This window comes from Aythya fuligula, chromosome 7 (genome assembly GCF_009819795.1).
Source record: "Aythya fuligula isolate bAytFul2 chromosome 7, bAytFul2.pri, whole genome shotgun sequence".
NCBI lineage: Eukaryota > Metazoa > Chordata > Aves > Anseriformes > Anatidae > Aythya > Aythya fuligula.
In genome coordinates, this window is record NC_045565.1 from 16842439 (window position 1) to 16860478 (window position 18040).

General features: G+C 39.4%; 1 protein-coding gene across 38 annotated transcripts in view; it reads left to right on the plus strand.

Annotated features, from left to right (window-relative positions):
* The window catches only part of SORBS1 (sorbin and SH3 domain containing 1), a 163804-nt gene that overhangs the window by 111847 nt on the left and 33917 nt on the right, over positions 1-18040 (plus strand). For 23 of the 38 annotated variants that reach the window (XM_032190804.1, XM_032190803.1, XM_032190808.1 and 20 more), the window contains 9 exons: positions 1735-1882; positions 6321-6350; positions 8569-8744; positions 9573-9636; positions 10762-10836; positions 11171-11233; positions 15073-15120; positions 15235-15364; positions 16733-16847. In XM_032190804.1, the coding sequence (XP_032046695.1) occupies positions 1735-1882; positions 6321-6350; positions 8569-8744; positions 9573-9636; positions 10762-10836; positions 11171-11233; positions 15073-15120; positions 15235-15364; positions 16733-16847 (849 nt within the window). The remainder of the gene's footprint in view (positions 1-1734; positions 1883-6320; positions 6351-8568; positions 8745-9572; positions 9637-10761; positions 10837-11170; positions 11234-15072; positions 15121-15234; positions 15365-16732; positions 16848-18040) is intronic. The other 15 variants (XM_032190813.1, XM_032190814.1, XM_032190830.1 and 12 more) reach the window with 2 other exon arrangements.

The following is an 18040-nucleotide window of genomic DNA, read 5'->3' on the forward strand; positions in this document are numbered from 1 at the left end:
CAAATCATAGGGGAGTAGTAGAAATTTTTTTCTACCTGGCTTTCGTAAGATGAGTTTTGAAACGTTAGTTTCATGCGTTCTCACTTCAGGCATGTGGCCAGAGAGCTGTTTTCCACAGTGATTTAAGGGGTCTTTGTTCACCTAGATTGGTGACTTAACTGGGACTCCTAAGCCTAGATCTAACTCCCCTTTTCTTTTTGTGATTCTTTGTATGTTAGTTATCAAAGTGAAGCTCAAGCACATCTCTCCTACCTCTTCCAGATTGCGTTGCTGAGAATATTATCCCAACCAGTGAAATAGGGCAAAATGTCTCTTAGACCCCTATTTCTGAAGACTGTTGGTTAGAAACCTTCTCTTCTGTCCTTATGAAATGTCTATTGCCTGATCAAGATGCTTCTTGGAGCAACATAGCTCTATCCAGCCTACCCTTCTCCTCTAGGCTGGACTGACTGTAGATGCTTCTTCAGATTACAGCAAATTCTCAGTATGATTTGTCTCTGATCTCTGGCCCAGGCTCAGCCCCTTATCTGATCCTGTAAGTCCTTTCCACTGACACTGGTGGGTGTGAAGGGCACTGACTTGCACATAGCCATAAACACCAGGAGAAAGGATTCTTCTGGAGTAATAGTCTGTGTATTGATTTATTTTTTTTCCAGCGGTGATTAAAATCCCCCTGAATGCTCAGCTCCATTTCACACACCAGTAGCCTGCAGCATTCCAATCTGATGATGGAATAGTAGAAGTGCAAAAATTTGGTACACCATTATTCCACATTCACTCTGATTAGATGCTTATTCCCCCTTAACTTTAATTGTAATCGTGCGTCCAGATTTCTCAAGAAGCTTTGAAAAATCTCAGCCTAAACTGGTGCATGCATTCTTATGCCATCACCCCTTCTTTATCTTTTCCCCTTACTGTCAACAAAAGCTTGATATTCTTGGACTGAGAGTTTTCAAAGATGAACTAGTTTTTTAAGTCTCCCAGTGGCCACAACTTGTATTTCTACAGAGCAACCAGAGCTGTGGTGATACGAAAGGTGGGTTTGAAATTAATAAACAATGGAGCTGGATGCATTAGGAAAGCAAGAGCAGCTTGCTAAACATGTTCCAGCAGCAAAGCCATGTTGAGTATCTTCCTTGCAAGAATCCTGCTATTTATGCTCTATCTATTTTGTTTTGTTTTTCATGATTTTAACCATGTAGATGTGTCGCGGTCTCCTGAGCGATGGTGCTAACCTAATTTCCTGGACCTTCTTTACCATACCAGCTGCAGTAATAATGTTTCACTCCAGAACTGCATGAGTTTTGCATGCTTGACTTCTTGCAATGAAAGGAATTCTTTTAAAACAACTTCCCCCTCCCAAAAAAAAATGTTTGTGTGTGTATGTATCAGGGGAAGAGTGTCTGCATCTTTCCCCACAACCAGAATTGCTTTTTTTTTTTTTTTTTTTTTTTTTTTTTTTTTTTTTTGCACCCTGTGTTTGCTTCAGGAAGCAGAATTAATTTAGTGCCTTCTTTTGGGGTTGGAGTACCATAGTACTGCCTTAGCAAACTAATCACGTTAACAAGGAGCAGGGTACATACGTGAAGCAAGGTAATGCTCGTGCTTATGCCTCTTTTTACTAAAACTTGCTGTGATTATGCTTATCGTTCAGTCTAAAATGGCTTTTTTCTTCGGATTTTCCCAGTGTTGTAATTTTCCTGCATGCTGATGGTATGTTGCTCTACTTTTCAGGACCCAGGTCCTGTGCTAAATGAAGTGTCCCAGCCTAGCACTGGCACTGACTACTCAACCTCCTTCACGTCAATCAACAAATTGTCATCTGCCTATCCCTCTACCACAATCGTCAATCCCACTATTGTCCTCTTGCAGCACAATCGAGGTAAGGAGACTTACAGATAGGTATTTGGACTCAAACTGAGTAATCTGTTGAACTGCAAGAAACTAGAGAACGTGTGTGCCATGGACAATGAAGTCCATGCTACTACGAGATAATAAAGCTGCCTTCATGAATTGTAGTGACCAGAGCATACAATACAGAGGTGAGGGGCAATGCGTACTTTTTCTACTTAGAACCCGTAGATCAGAAGCCACTCTGACATTGAGGGAAAGGTCTGTAACTGGACATGTGTATAAGCTATGGCAAGTTGCATTTTCCAAAGAAAAAAAATATATCAGAAAATAAAGGAAAGGCCTGCACTCATCTCCTTTTAATCAGTCTAATTAAAAGCATTCATTGGTCCATTCATTTGTGTTTCTCAAGGTATTTTATTTTTTTCTTCGATGCCTTTGTAAAACAGTCTTCTGTCTTTGGCTCCAAAGATAGTGTCCTCGCTGTAGCCCAGCTGATTGTATCACTCATGTAAATAGATTATATCTTTTCCTTTCTGCTAGCATCTGAAGCAGCTTTGTGTATGCCCTCCTGAATGAGGGTGCCTAGATTCCCAAATGTTTTATCTGTATCGAGAGGAGAGAACGTTATCTGAGGCAGCCATTTTATCTCAAATCTTTTTGTTGCCTTCCTTAAGCAGGGATATTTTTAGTAGGTTTTTGATATTAAATCTGGACTATTTTGAAGCATGTGCCAAACAAGAATATTTTCTCTCTGTAGATCTTAAGAGCACAAGGGACAAACTCGTATAATACAATGGTCCGTATACACACTGGCGTTGAGACAAGTGATGTCAAGTCATTCTCTTGATCAATTACCTTCACAAACAACAATTTGTTCTGTCTTGAATGTCTTGCCTCTGACCATCAGCCCTCATGATACTGTAGCCTGATATATTGAAGAGCTTCTCTTACAACGTTTTTTGTCAGTGTATAGATCACAACTTGATAAGCAACATGACTGAGCTATGGTAACTGTATTCTGATGCATGTTTTCCAGTCTTTATTAATCAAACTTGTAATTTGCAAGAATCATATTGAGCTGGTTTGACAAGGCACCTTAATCATCAATCTGTATCAACTGATGCTGTATGTGCCATGCCGTTTTCAATAATAAAATCTTGTATTAGTCATTACGATATATTCTTTTCCTGGGATTACTGTCAACGTGACAGACATCTGGCAGTCGCATTTATGCTTCTCAAATATTATCACATCTACCTCCTTCCTGTCCTGTGGACTTTCCTTTGTATTCCAAATCATACTGAGGATGAATGTCAACAGTCCAGCAAGCTGTCCTTCCTGAAAATGCTTTATTTAGAAAACTGTTCTGAAAGTCTTCAGTACAGTTTACATGAGCGTGCTGATTTTCAAGCAGATGACCTCAGTTGTCATTCAGCATGGACCTTAGGTACTGTTGAAGTGGAAAGCATTTCTCCACCAGGCAGTAGGACGTCAGACTTTTTTTCTTCATCCCCTCCTCAAAATACAGAATGTAAATAATGATTGGATGCATCATCTTTTCAGCCCTCTTACAAGCAGTTCCAGTGTGCCTATTCGGTAAAATACCAAGACTATCAGTAGGTTTCTGTTTATTCTTCATGAACCTTGAATTCTCTTGATGAGTCTTCTTGAACATTCTGTGAATTTTCACTTCCATTGTCGTCATCTTGTACTTCCTAGCATGTATTATTTACTCATAGGTATGTTTTCTTACTTTTCTATCAATGCATTAAGAGTTTCTCAGTTATTTATGCTTCTTCTCCTATCTAGACTTTATTCCAGCATAGCATTAAGACTTTTTTTTTGTAGTGTAACTGATGTGTTTTTTAAGTGATTCTTAGATTTTAGTGATCTCCTGTGTTTCTCCCCTGGCTGACATGATTCATATTTGGTTTCATCTTTATGGATCTTATTCATTCAAAGCTGTTTTGGTCTAATGGCACATAACGTTTTTATTGGATTATGGTCCCCCTTCCCCTGATAGTTAATTATATTTTGTTCTCAAATCAATTTCTTTATGTCAAGAACAGGTTTAATATAAATTCCTCTTATGTGCTATGAATACCCTTAGAGTTAGAAATTTCAAGGTCATCTTAATGCTGGTAGTCTGAAGTCTCCAGTAGTTCAGTTAGTCTTCCTGATGAATAATGTGTGTTTGTTTGTTTTTTCTCGTCAGTGGATTATTGATTAATCTTTCAGGAGCTTGTTATCTTACTCTTTGGAGGGACAGTTGTAGCAAATAGGACAGTAGGTGATATCTTATACTTTATTTGCTAGTTCATTAATATATAAGCATGTAAGATACTTTGCTTTGGTGCTATAAAAGTCTTAGAAACAGGTAATGATTTTTGAAGCACAGAAGATACTTCATATCCTCTCTTTTTTTGTCTGCTTGATCTTACTTGGTAAGTCATGATGAGAGATCTGTTTGTTTCTACTGGATTTCAATGATACCAACTGGTATTACTGACAGCAGTGCGAACAATACCATTAATGCTTATAAACAAGTCATTTCACATCCTCTAGTTCATTCCTAGCACCAAAGTAAGGATTTCTTCCCTTCACAGTTGTTGGTGCCTTGATTTTTTTTTTTTTTTTGACATAATTTTTCAATAAATCTACTCAAATATTTGTTTCCTCTTCCCCCTTTTGTTATTAGTTTCAAATGTTAGTCTCTTCCACTGCTTCTCTGGGAACTCTCAAGGCATGTTTAATCATTCCTTTACTATTGCCAGCAGTTTCTTCTACTATATTCTTCTACTTAGCCCTTTCTCTGAGAAGCCTACAAGTCTTTGGCCTTTGCCTACCATCCTGGAACACAAGATCAAGGATAAAATCCTCATTAGCAGGTGTGGACCTGGGGCTGCAAGCTGATTTTGGTCAGGTGGGAGAGTGAAATAGCAGATGCCTCCCCCTCCTCAGCTTCTATCTATCAACAGCTCTCTTCTCTAGTCAGAGACAGAAGTGAAAAGAAAACCCACACTTCAGATAAATACATTTTTTTCATGAAAATGCTATTCATCCATGATATTCTCTCCCCCATGGATGAAGAGACAGGGAAGAACTCTCTAGCATGGATCTTTAAAACACCATTATTTTTGCCAGAAGACCTTAGTGACTGAACACAGTTCTCTTCAGCAATAGCAGTGACTGAAGCTGAGATCATCCTTGCATCCTTTCTCCTCTCTCATAATACACAAGACTGACTCCTGATGGCCTGCATGGAAGAGCAAACCCTGCAGTAGGTGATTCCCATCTATTTATTGGCTTCAGATTGCAAACCCTTTCTTTTCCTAATTGCACACAGTCATATGTTGACAACTATCACATGAGCATAATGCACGCAAGCAACTTGCCCTTGGTGGTTAACAGAGCAAAAACACTGGGATTAAAGAACAAAGTTCATACATATTGGCAAGGGAGCTGCCCTTAATGAAGAGACATATCATCCTCTCTTGCTAAGTTGCTCCATTTAGTATAAATGTCCATTGAAGGTAGGTTCTGCTAGTAAACAACATACAACTGGAGGATGTGTTTCACCTACTACACAGTTATTTCCTGGGTAGACAGACATTGCATGGCATGATTTATTATGAATATTTAACAGGTGTGATTAATATATTAAAGTTTTGGGATCTTTGCATTAACTCTATGAGCATTCAAGAGTGTTTGCATTTTGTATGTCAGTAAAATAGCTTCTTTTCAAATGTCTTTTGTGTTGGTTGACTGGATTGATTACTGGGGAGTGGGTAGAGCAGAGAACATAGATCTAAGAATCCTTTCTTTATTCCTAGCCATGACTTGGATAAGTCATTTGGGCATCCATTAGAAAGCAGTTCCGAGTGTCAGCTTCATGGTGGTGAAACACTGTGGAAGCTACCACAAATGTCCTAGTCTGGGAACTCAGAGATGGAAGGCCCTAAAACAGTGATCATTCTGAAACTGGCTGGGGGCAAATCACTCAGTCTGTGGTGCAGTAGTGTGTGATGAGGCTCAGCACACCAACAGTGGCTTGGTCCTTTCCTATATCCCTACAACATGCTACAGCATTATTGTTTTAAAATGTACTTAATGGTAACAGTTATTTATCAAGTTGTTTGACTGAGAGTTTATTATTTTTAAAATTGTCTCCTGTCCATCTTTTTCCATTCTCTCTATTAAAAAATAAAAAACAAAAAACACCTCTTTGCAAATGTATTGGTCACTGCATCATAAAATTTGTGTTATTCACGAGGCTGCTGTGTGGAGAAGAGGCTGTGGATTGTCACTTTGGCAGGGTATTTGAAAACAGATTCTCTCCAGCAGCTGCTGCTGTTCTGTCTGCAGCGTATTTCTTGCCTGTCAGAAGTGCAGCACCGGAGCACTTGCTGTTTGTCTCACCCATTTGTTCTGTATTTCTTTTTGTTTTGTTTCTTCCTTTACCACAGAACAGCAAAAAAGGCTTAGTAGCCTGGCAGGTATGATGTGAAAGGTCTACTACCTTCCAACTGCTGCCTCTGCTGGAGCAAAGCTGCTCCTTCAGCTCTGCTAGCTTGTGGAGTACCTTGAGCAAGCACACGTCCTGGGAACTGTAACAATAAATAAATGTTTGTCCTGGTTTAGTCCAGATCACTGAAATGTCTGATTTCAGTCTCTTCTCCAAATGTTACTCTCTGGACATGCTAATATACTTAGGTCCTAAATTATTAGTTTATTCCTCCTTAAAACATAAAACACTTTAAAACATTACAAATAAAAATACAAGGAAGCCACTGCTCTGGCTCTGCTGTGGGGGACCAGGTCTAGCAGGCTCTGCGGAGCCTAGTCTGACTTCTTCCACCGGGCTCCTCTGGCTGCTGCACCAGCCTCTCTCTCTTTTATGCTGCCCCTTATTGAGGTGATGGGCTGCCCCCAGCTGTCTCCCTGCTCCTTCCTTTGGTGGTGCCAAGTGGACACCGCTCAGCTGTGAGTTTAAAGCTGGCCTGCGAGCCCAGACAGAGGTTTCCTGTTGGTTTTCTCTTTCACAAGGTGTTTCCCTTCATGATCAGGAACTCCTTTTTTTTTCTAATTCTCTAAACTAGAGCTAACTCATGGTGCAGCTTGTTCTGGCCCAAATGATCATTGATCCGCAAATGAAGCCTGTTTTGTACAGCTGGGCCTGCACCTGCTCTCAGTATGTCCAAACAACCACAAAGGTGCTGCCTGCCACCTCATCCCCCTGCTTCTCACATTTGCCACACAGTGGTAAAACTGTTGCTGCATGACCCCATATTGATGCTGCTGCTCTGGGAAAGGATGGCTCAGGTGCCATGGGATGTACTACCTGGTGCAGCCTGGTTATCTGTATGGTCAGGCACCAGATTTGGCTATTTGATTTTTAAATACCTCAGAGCCTGGTATATGCCTCCACCAGTACTTATGAAATCATCAGAGCTGTGGCAAATAGTTCAGTGTGGAATTTAGCTGTTAATTCTTCCAGTTGGAGGGGAACAAACTGAGCACTTCATATAAAATAGTCCTTTGCACCAGGAACATAGAAGGACCGAAAGTGCATCTGCATTCCCAGGGAAGGGAAACAGGATGAAAAAGCTAAACAAGGATTTAATTGATGCTTTGCCCCGTTTTGACCTTTCATAAATGTTATTTCATTTTTTTTTAAGAAAAAGAAGACAAAGATTGAGTGATTGGCTTGAAATCACCAAACACAAATCCTACAAGTACAGAGTTTCACAGGACAGAATTGTGTTTGCTCGGGGTACCAATAGACCAAAGCTTTGTTGTGCACGAGCTTTTCCTCTGCTAACTGCCTCTTTCATTTTCCTTCACCTTTAATGGCTTTGGGCAGCATGGTGATGTGCATGTGAATAAAACCCCTTTCTCTCTCTTCAATGCATGCAGTGATGTAAAAAGGATAGGACCCAGCAAAGCCTTGATGAGGCAGACTGTGAAATCACAGATGTTTCCTCCCCAGACATGCACATAGAAAAAGTTTTCAACAGAGCCTAAGGACTGCAGTGCTGCAGCTCTCCAGAGCATAGCAGATCTTCAGAGCAGTGTGAGCTCCCTTGGTTCCTTGCCCAGGGGTGCCGGTGCCTGCACCTATGGCTGTCAGTCAGGCACCATCAAGGGATTCCAGGTGGAAGCAAAGCAGGCTGCAGCAATTAGTTGTTTCCCCTCATAGAGAGGAAATGTGCATGTGCTAACCAAGAGTATAGTAATTTGTTGTTTGCAAATTCTGGTTAGGGCACAAACATGACCTGGAAATATCACATACTGACTGTAACAAATAGGATTGTCAGGCAGGTGAGTGCAAGCTGTTAAAAAATAGTGCCTCACTGCCACATGGGCTGCTCTGTTAGATTGAAATCACCAGCAGAAAAAGGTGAAGAATGAGATTGTGGAGTTGTTAATTAGACCAAAAAAGCAGTCTCCAAAACCAAATATCTCTTGTCTTACATAATAGCTGAGCCTATCTCGAGGTGTGTGAAGGTGACTACCACAGAGATGCTAACCTGCTTTTACTCATACCAAATATTTTCTTGGTAGATTCCTTCAGTCCATCTGCTGGCCACAGCTGATGGTGACACAGTCTGTCTCATCAACTATTTGCTAAGATTTTTGCCTTAAAAGAAAGTGAAATACAGCAAAGTGGTAGAATGCTGGAATGAGACGATAATCTTCTATTTTCATTTCCAGATTCAGTGCCAGACAGACTAGTTTCTGATAAAGTAGATTTGGCACTCACACGGGACAAGCCAGTTCAGGAGATAGCACCAAGTGAAAAGAGGTCAATGGAGGAGAAGAGAAGAATTGTCAGGAGCCCTCAGCACATGCCTGATACCTCCGTTGACGATATTGGCATTCCACTGAGGGTAAGACAATGCTGGACGAGTGATCACTGTAAAAATATGGGCCAGATTCTGCCTGTCTTGAGACTTAGGGTATTCCCTAAAGCTGCAGGAGCTGCAAAGATAGAAGATGTAATTCTAGTTCCAGCATATCTTATTACCAGCTTTGTTATCAATAACATATTTCAGCTGTATCAGGTTAAAAAAATAAATATGATCATCTCTTTTCATCCTACTTGAGAATATTGTTCATTCACTGCTAGCAGCTAAGGGAGAGAGATTAATCTTGCATTATTTTAACCATCTTAAAGGCAGTTATCTCTTGTAAACAACATGTGTAAGTTACTTCAGTGATTGGGGAAATCATAATGAAAACAACTCATTCTTACAACTAGTGTCTGGAGTGACTTGAGCACTACGTGTGTCTGACTGTCCGTTTGATACAGAGGAAATCGGCATATATGACTAAACTAGGCATAGTGTCTGCTTTTAGATGAATATAATAAAATTGGATTACAGCAGACAGTCTTCTGCACAATGTAAAGTTCTACACGGGCTAGAACATAACCCCTAAAGAACTTTCAAAGTATTATCAAAGTATTATTAAACTAGAGCAAAGCCTGTAGCTTCATTAGATACGAAATTCTACGTCAGAGTGAAATTACTCATATTTTATTATAGCCTTGATTTTCAGGTAAACATAATAAATGAAGTAGGAATCAGGGTTCTAACCATACTGCTGCTGCAAGATTTGTTTTTTTTGTTTGTTTGTTTGTTTTAGAAAGAAAGCTTTGAAGTGCTGGTAGAATTCATGTCTGTGATTATTTATTTGCATATTTATTTTTCTGATAGAATACAGACAGATCGAAGGACTGGTACAAGACGATGTTCAAACAGATCCACAAGCTAAACAGAGGTACTGTAAAACAGATATTTTTATTTACTTCAAAAGACCATCATAACAATACTTTGTTTCAGATATGTGAAGAATTGTACTATGGATGATCAATAAAAGCCTTTTATGTTAACTAGTATTTACTCTGCACCACAGAACACAACTGATGTATTTAACATCTCCGGAGACAAAGATGACAAAATAGTGAAGTCCAAAGAAACGTCTGAGTTATTCTGAGGTGTACTGCAGTGCCTTCATGAAGGCTGTTTGAGAACCGAAATCAGAAGGCTGTAATTAATTTCATACTTAGAGAAAACAGATCCCTGAACTTCATCTTTAGCAGCTGACCCTCCCTGCCCCTAACACTTCTAATTGATAGGAAGTCCTCTCTGAAACAGCACTGTACACAAGAGAACTTTTTACACTTTAAAGCTTTAGTACCTGCCTAATAGAGCTTGGTTTGAGGCACACTGAAACCAATGGAAAGATATGCATTGATTTGGGGGAATTCAGAATCTGAATTCTCTCTTCAAAACCTCAGATTTTCTTCTTTCAAAATTGTGGTAAGCTCTTGCAAACATCATCACGGTGTGTTCTCAAGGAATCCACTACTTTGAGGCACTTCTGTGCCTGGCTGCTGATACATTCACATTTTCTTCTGTGTGAGAAATGGCTGCAGTAGTGTTTGCAGACTGAACGCTCTGACCAGCCTAATGTCCAGGCAAATGCAATTCAGAACTGCGCTTACATAACAAACCCTATAGCATGCAAAACTGTAGCTGTATTTGCCACTGCAGATGCTGTCATGGTGAGCTTTGTGCATATATAGGCACTGCATTGTATTGGATGGAATGAGAAAGAACTGAACAATTTCCTCCTCCCAGCGCTCATAACAGGTTCTTCAGCTCAGCCAGAGCCTGTACTTCAGGATGTAGAGAACGAGCTCAGTACTTTCTGCCTCCAGGATCTCCCCCAGGGCCTCTACATGCAAGGCAGCAATGAGCAAGAAAGCATCTGGGTAGCGTTATGCTGTAATGTCAGCATGTGAGAGACTGTTCTGCAGCTTGTGTGGATTTTTGTCTCTCCATTCTTCCCCTTTAAATCTTTACTCTCTGTTCTTTTTTCAAACCATGTTCCTCTCCTTAGACACTCCTGAAGAAAACCCTTATTGCCCTACCTACATATTTCCTGAACTTCCTGAAATCCAGCAAAAACCTGAAGGTACCAGAAGCTTAGTCAGAGTGTATGTTGTCTCGTGCTTTGAGTTAACTGTACTATAGCACCGTAATAGTAACTAGATTCAGGTTCTAGATTTCTGTTATCCATTTGTTACACTAGCTGGAAATTCAGTTATGCCCAGCATACCTTCTTGTGTGATGCATAAAATAACTAAGTCTTTGCTAATCCATTAATCTTTTTAAAAGTACAATGATGTTTACACAAGTGTTATTAAAGTAAACGATAAAACCATCTGGTGGTAGGAAATTGGGGGATGAAGCAGAACCTCCGCTTCACTGTGGATAGTCTCAAAATCCACTGCTTTTCTCTGCTGCAGAAGACAATCCTTATTCTCCTACATACCAGTTTCCTGCGTCTACTCCTAGCCCTATCTCTGAAGGTAAAAATAAAGGACCCTATATATTTTTCTGCACAAATGCTGCCTTGTCCATTTATTTTCTTCCTGGAGTTTTTTCTAGTTGCTGAGCATTATCCTGCATCATAATTATTTGCTGCACTCTAAGCATTGCCTTGACTGTATGCCGCCTTTTGGCTTTGCAGTGCTCCTCTGGCTTTCTAACTAGTAGTTGACTAATGCTGCAGACCTGGGGTTTGCTTGGTTTTATGCGCTTATCAGTTGTACTTAGCCATGTGTGTGCAGTGATTATTTAACATGCCTAAAACGCTGACATACATGTAAAGATGCGGTTTAACTGAGATTTATTCTGCCCGCCCCCCCCCTTTAAATCAATATGTTTCTTTAATTATTCACTTCTGTTTTTGACTATTAACACAGTAATAGGGCCAGACCAAAATTCCACTGAAGTCTATTGGTGAAATGACTGCTTGCTTCAGTGGGTTTTGGATCAGTCCCTTGATGTAGTCCTTTAAAATAAATATAACTCACTAATATGGGTTCAGGGCTGGTCTTATGTGCACTGGCATATCTAGGCAAGGACAGATTTTGACAGTCTTGTCAGCATATCTTGCAACTTGTAACACTGTATTTACACCAGCTTCCTCATGTGCCCAGCAGATTCTTTTAAACTTCAAGTACAACCTAGAATCCTTTGTCAGTCATGTTTCAGGGATGATGGAATTGTATTTACTGTCATGACAACCCTATAACCATGTACATGCGTATGAAAATACTGATATATGAAAAACATTGGAATCTGCTGCGCATATTGGGCATGCAGATGTTTCCTGATTAGAAATTTGTTGGTGGTGACAGCCTTATTGGCTTGGTGTTTTGCTATTTCTTTGGATCCTGCAATTTAGGAACTTGCCTATTTAGCCTGTGCCTCAAGCCAACCCTAGTGAGACTGTTAATTAACCATTTTATTCAGTGTTTGTATTAAACATTTGGTGGGTACTGTGTAAAAAAAAAAAAAAAAAAAAAAAAAAAAATAAGCATTCAACCTGGGTTCCAGCTGAGATGCTCAAAGAATAGGGGATGTAAGGTGCATTTCAGTGTGACAATGAATATGGACTAGTGTCATAGAGGTATCTAATATGTTTATTTCTTGGTGAAACCTGCAGGTGAAGAGTCCTGTCTAGCAAATCACAATGTAGTATAAATCATCTACTGTTGGCAGAATGGCATTTCAGTATGGATGAGAGAGAAACAAAGAGCCTCAATAACTAGTTGCTAAAGGAATTTTACAGTGATTCAATTTTCTTGTTTGTAATGAAGTTTGAGAATTCATTTTACTCTTGTCTGAACTAACATAGTTTGCAAAACCAATGATCTTAGTGTATTAAAAGTCTGGTTTCCCATAAATGTCCCCTATGCGCTTACGAATGTGCAGATGAAAGTAATTTGCTGGTTTAGGTAGTTGAAATTTTATTGGACCAAATGCTTGCTCTTTATTCTCAATACATTGGGAAATGCTTCTCTAACACACGCTTGGATTCCTTTGTCGATAAGGAATCCAGAATATCTAATGACATAGCAGGGTTGAAGTCCATGTTTCATGTTCAGATAACATTTGAAAGTGATGCATTCAACTGCAGAGTGCTTATACACAGAGGGGTTGAAACCTCAAGCCTCAAATTTCATGCAATCTAAGTGTCATAGTCTTTTTGCCTTGGGTTGATGGTCTAAAAACACTAAGGTTTGTGTTTCTCTTTAAAATGCCTTCAAAGTTTAAGGATATTGAAATCTAGAGATTTTGGCCAACCAAAAAAAAAACAAACACCCCCCCCCCCCCCTTTTTTTTTTCTTTTCAAAAAAGGAAAAACTACAGATTTGCTAGGAAGTACAGGGGAGCTGTTTCTTCTCACAAAGAAGAAACATATTTTGAAAGTACAAACTGGTGATACCCAGCTCCAGTAAGGAGCGTCCCATAGATAAAATGCAGCTCTGAGAAGCAGGAGATCTTATTCTAATGTTCACCTCTGGTTTACTCCTTAAACTTTATTGAGTCATTCCAGTTTTCTGTGTTTTAGTATTCATTGTTGTAAAAGGGGAGAAAACACAGATATTATTCTTCAAAAGGTACTTGAAGAGATAAAACATTATACCTGTCTTCCTTATTGTAGATATTAAAATATTTGCAATTGGAATCTTGCATTTATCTGAAGTGATCTTTTTTCCTGTTTTTCCTATCTGAATGATAATTGATAACAAATATTGATATTTCTCTTCAAGTAAGTAGATCGATTTTTTCATTGATCACTAACATTAAATACAAGAACTGAATGGGTGCGAAGATATTTTTAGATATGTTTACATGTTTTTGTAGGGACAGACAGTGGCTTACCGAGTATTTTGCTACCTGAATAAACCCATCTTTTATATGGGAATAGCAGTCAACTTTTTCAACAATTCAGTATAATAACATAAAGTAGATCAATATTTATTTTCTGTCATTTAGGTCTAAATCATGGAAATTGGCCTGAAAATTGTCCTTCATTACTTTTTTAGCCTGAAGGTTATAATAAGCACTGAAGAATCAATAACCATCTGCTTGGAACTTAAACCTTCAGTTTAATTCATTCTCCACGAGAACTCTACAGAGGAGCTAAGAGTTAAGACTTCTTTGAGCCTTTCTGAAAGGCTCGATTAAGCCACAAGTGCAAGCTGAGGTCAGCTGTATTAGCCAAATTGTTTTTCCAGGGGATGAAGTTGGGTGAAGCAGCTCCTTGACGTCCTTCTTGAGAGAGAAGCTGCAGATTTTTTCAATCTGTTGATTGACATCACTAAGTTCATGTGACACTTGTATAGTATAATCTTTTCTTTGTATATTTCTGGTTTTCTGTATTTTTCTCTGATACTTTTAGTTGTTTATTCACAGAGATAATAGTAATACCTTTGCTTGAAGTTTTCTTTGCAGTCATTGCATTTTATTTTTCTGCGTTTTGCCTTGAAGTCCTGTACATATCTCATGTATATTTCCTGGCTAGTTTGAACCTCATCTGTAGAGAAAGGTGATGGGCCTGTGGGTCTACTTTCCAGTTTTGAGCCCAACTCCCCCTGCTACTATATGTGGTTCATTGAGGATTTACTCCAAAGCATGCTGAAGATGGTGGAAAGATAGTGCTAGGCTTTTGATCAAGCCAGAAATACTCTCTAGGATGATGTTCACTGCTAGCCTTTATAGAGCTGCTTGAACATCTCAATTACATTATCTAGGTGTATCTTTCTTATTTAAAACGTAAGCTCTTCAGACAAGGACAGTCTCTTGGTCCAAGTAACATTCCTGGCACAATACACACACGTATATCTGTGCTTAAAAGATAATATGAGTCTGTGAACATACTTCAGTTTGGTGTGCTACTTAATACAAGGAAGATGGCCCACTGATTATCATGTGTGATTGAGAGCAGGACTCCTCAGACCTGTTACTGTGTCTAACACTTGATGAGTAATTTTAGGTATATACTTCATCTTTTAGATCCTTGATTTACCTTTCAGCTTTTGATAAAGTGGATCTCATAACACTTGCTCTAGAGGTGTTTTGTGACAAAAAGTGATTATTTTTAAAGTGCTTTGAGAGACTGGAGAAAGGTATTAGTGTAAGTACAACATTAATATTTATATCTCATTTATAAATTATTTTTAAATGCAATCTAAACCTCAAAAAGATTTTTCTTTTTTTAGGATCCTCTTTGTGGTAAGTGTTGGGCAGATTACTCTCAAATTATGTCCAGTGTATTAGTATAAGAAATGAAAAGGATCTCTGATGCTTCTCTGGGGCTTTTTCATCTCACTTGCAAAATGCTTTTGTCTTTCAGATGAAGATTCTGATTCATACTCTCCTCGTTATTCCTATTCTGATGAGAGTAAGTAATTCCTATTTCTTGTGTAATCTTTCAGACATAAGGGGTATGTAAAGGATATATTTGTTGGCCTCCCATCCTGTTCACTAACATTCCTACATTTGATTTACTCTACAGCCAGAAGCCAGCCTTCAGTTCCCCGCTCCAAGAGTGAGATGGACAATATTGACTCGGAGAAGGTGTTTAAGAGGTCTGCCACTTTGCCATTGCCAAACCGTTCTTCATCGCGGAAGTCAAGCCCAGAAAGGTGACCTGAACTAAGATATGTTTGGATCAGTACTGGAAGAATCTCTGAAAGCTGTAAATGGGAAGGGAACAAAGGTGGAGGATCTAGGTCCACAAGTCCAGTTAAACTTTTTAGGGAGGTAGAAGTGTAGTTTCAATTCAGATTACTCTACCAGGCACCCATGAACTCCTTTATTGTCATAGTGCAGTCACCCATTGCAAGTCTCTCTGTGGTTGTATTTGGTTGTTACCAGGCATCGCACCCTCTGTTAGATAGGTAGCTTCCTTCTGGGGTGAGTGTTTCCTGGATGTCGTGTCTATACAGTACCTACCACAGGAGCACAGCAGAAGATCTCTGCTCAGTGTGACACTGTAAAGGCACCTCTGAATACAAGCAAATAGCAATAATTGCAGAGGAAAAGCATTTGAATTTATGTTGAGCCTTGGTTAATAAATAAATAAATAAATAAATAAATTCTATACTATTCTTCTCTGAGAATCCCACCCACATGGACTTTATTGGAAGCAGGTTCTAGTTAGGTGTGTCATTTCTGATATTTCAGTATTACTTCTATTCTGATCTTTTGTTTTGTTTGTTACCATGTATTTTAAACCTCATTGTAACAGCAAAGAATATATTTACCAAATGAAGGAAAAAAATTGGGCAATGAATATTTAATGTCCTGCAGAATTCTCCCCGCTTTGAATATACTACTTTTTGGGAAGGCGCTGGACATCATAGGATATGGACACTACATGTGTTATGACTAATACTGTCTGAGCTGTGCCAGTGTGTATACAGAACAAAATTATAGTTGTTTGGATAGTTAATGGACTATTTTTACAAGCTATTATTTACAAGCTATTTTTACAAATGTCAGTCAGAGGTAATGGGTTCTTATCTGTAGAAAAGACCATTTCTTGGATCTCAGAGTGCCACCAGAGTCAAGAGCAGTTCCAGGTACTGCACAGTAGTCAGTTAATCAGTGACGTGACCAAAAAGAAGGGGTTTAGCAAAATGAGATTTTATCTGAGTTCTGCTCAAAACTTGGATGTGTTGGTACTTGTGAGTTTAGTTGAAGTCCATTATTAAGCTATTTCCAATCAGGAAAGATATGAAAGTCTGGCAGTTTATTGAAAGTACAAGGAAGAAGCCCTTATGCTCCAGTGGTTTCAGTATTTGAGTTCTGTCAAACTCTGCCTGCTGTAGAAAAACAACTACATGCTCAGAGCCCTATCTAAACTGGGCCTCTTGCAGCAGGTTTCTTTCCTAGATGAAAGAAGTACCCTGATTAAACCAGGATTAACAGGGGAAGGCGTCTGTCAAAAGAAAGTATTTGTCTCCGTGGAAACCACAGCATTTTGTGTTAATTGATCTTTCTTTCCTCAGGACTGACTGGGAGCCTCCAGACAAGAAGGTGGACACTAGAAAATACCGTGCGGAGCCCAGGAGCATTTATGACTATCAGCCAGGAAAGTCTTCAGTTCTGAACAGCGAAAAGATGGTAATGTTTGTCTTATCCTACTCTGTACCTTGATCCCATGAATGTAATACACTCCCTGAGTGCTTGTCCAGTTCCATTCCAATATGACTCCTTATGTTTGCATTGCAGTGCTCATGTGGTGCATTTCCTGTATATTTTGTTTAGAAAACTGTTTTGCATAACTTCTTAACATTGTCTCTCTCTATAAAGCAAGATCCAGGGTGACTGAGAGGCTTCTTTACTTTTGGACATGTTGTTTTCTGTGTTAAGTATGGATCACTAACCCTAGTTTTTAATCCATGTTTGACACTGACCTCTTCGGCAGCTGTTTTACCAGTTGTACTTTTTCTAGGGCACAGCAGTAGAGTTGAAGGAATTATACAACAAAGCAGGATGGTTCAATTTATGTGTTCTTCTGATGCCATTAGCTTTAAACACCAAAAAAAGTAATTTTTAGAGTGCCTGTAATGTGCTTTAGGGGATGCTTCTGAGGTGCACTGGGATATGGCCCCCTGGCTGCTTTATTCCTCAGCCATGGCTGGGGTGGCAAAACTGAATGTGAACAGGCTCCCCAGCTACACAGGTGCATAACCTGGAGTACTAAGTGAACTGTTACCGATTTCATTTTGAGTTAGTGAGTAAGCTGTCAGTTTTGATGGCTAGGGGACATACAGAAGTCTCATTCTGCAGGCTTAACTGGGAAGACTTGGCAAGGCAGATAGGTGGTGCTAACCTCAGCCAGTCCTGCATAAATCACCATGAATCAGTGTCCTTCAGGCTACAAGTGCAATACTGTAAGCACTTGAGTGGGGTTATTAGTGAATAGCCAGTTTGTTAGATAAAGGTGTAATTGTTCGATATAGGCATTAATTTAAAGGATTTGATTGGAAGTGCTAATTGCATGTGGGATTCCAAATGTAAACTGGACTCTATGCCTTAATAGCTCAGACATTGATCTATACATGGAGTAGGTAGATGAACGACCCTGAAAAACATACCATGGATTTTGTGCTGAAACACGAGCATTGTACAGCAGTTTAAATCAATAGAAACATAAGAATCAAGTCTGATCTGGGACCTGGAGTTTCTTATTACTGTGTCTTTTTTCCCTCCAAGTGCAATCAAGGTCCATCACTTTTTAAAGATCCTGAAACGAACTTCTTTTCACACCTGTGTCCCTTCATTGACTTCAGTGAAGTTGCTCCTGGTTGGAG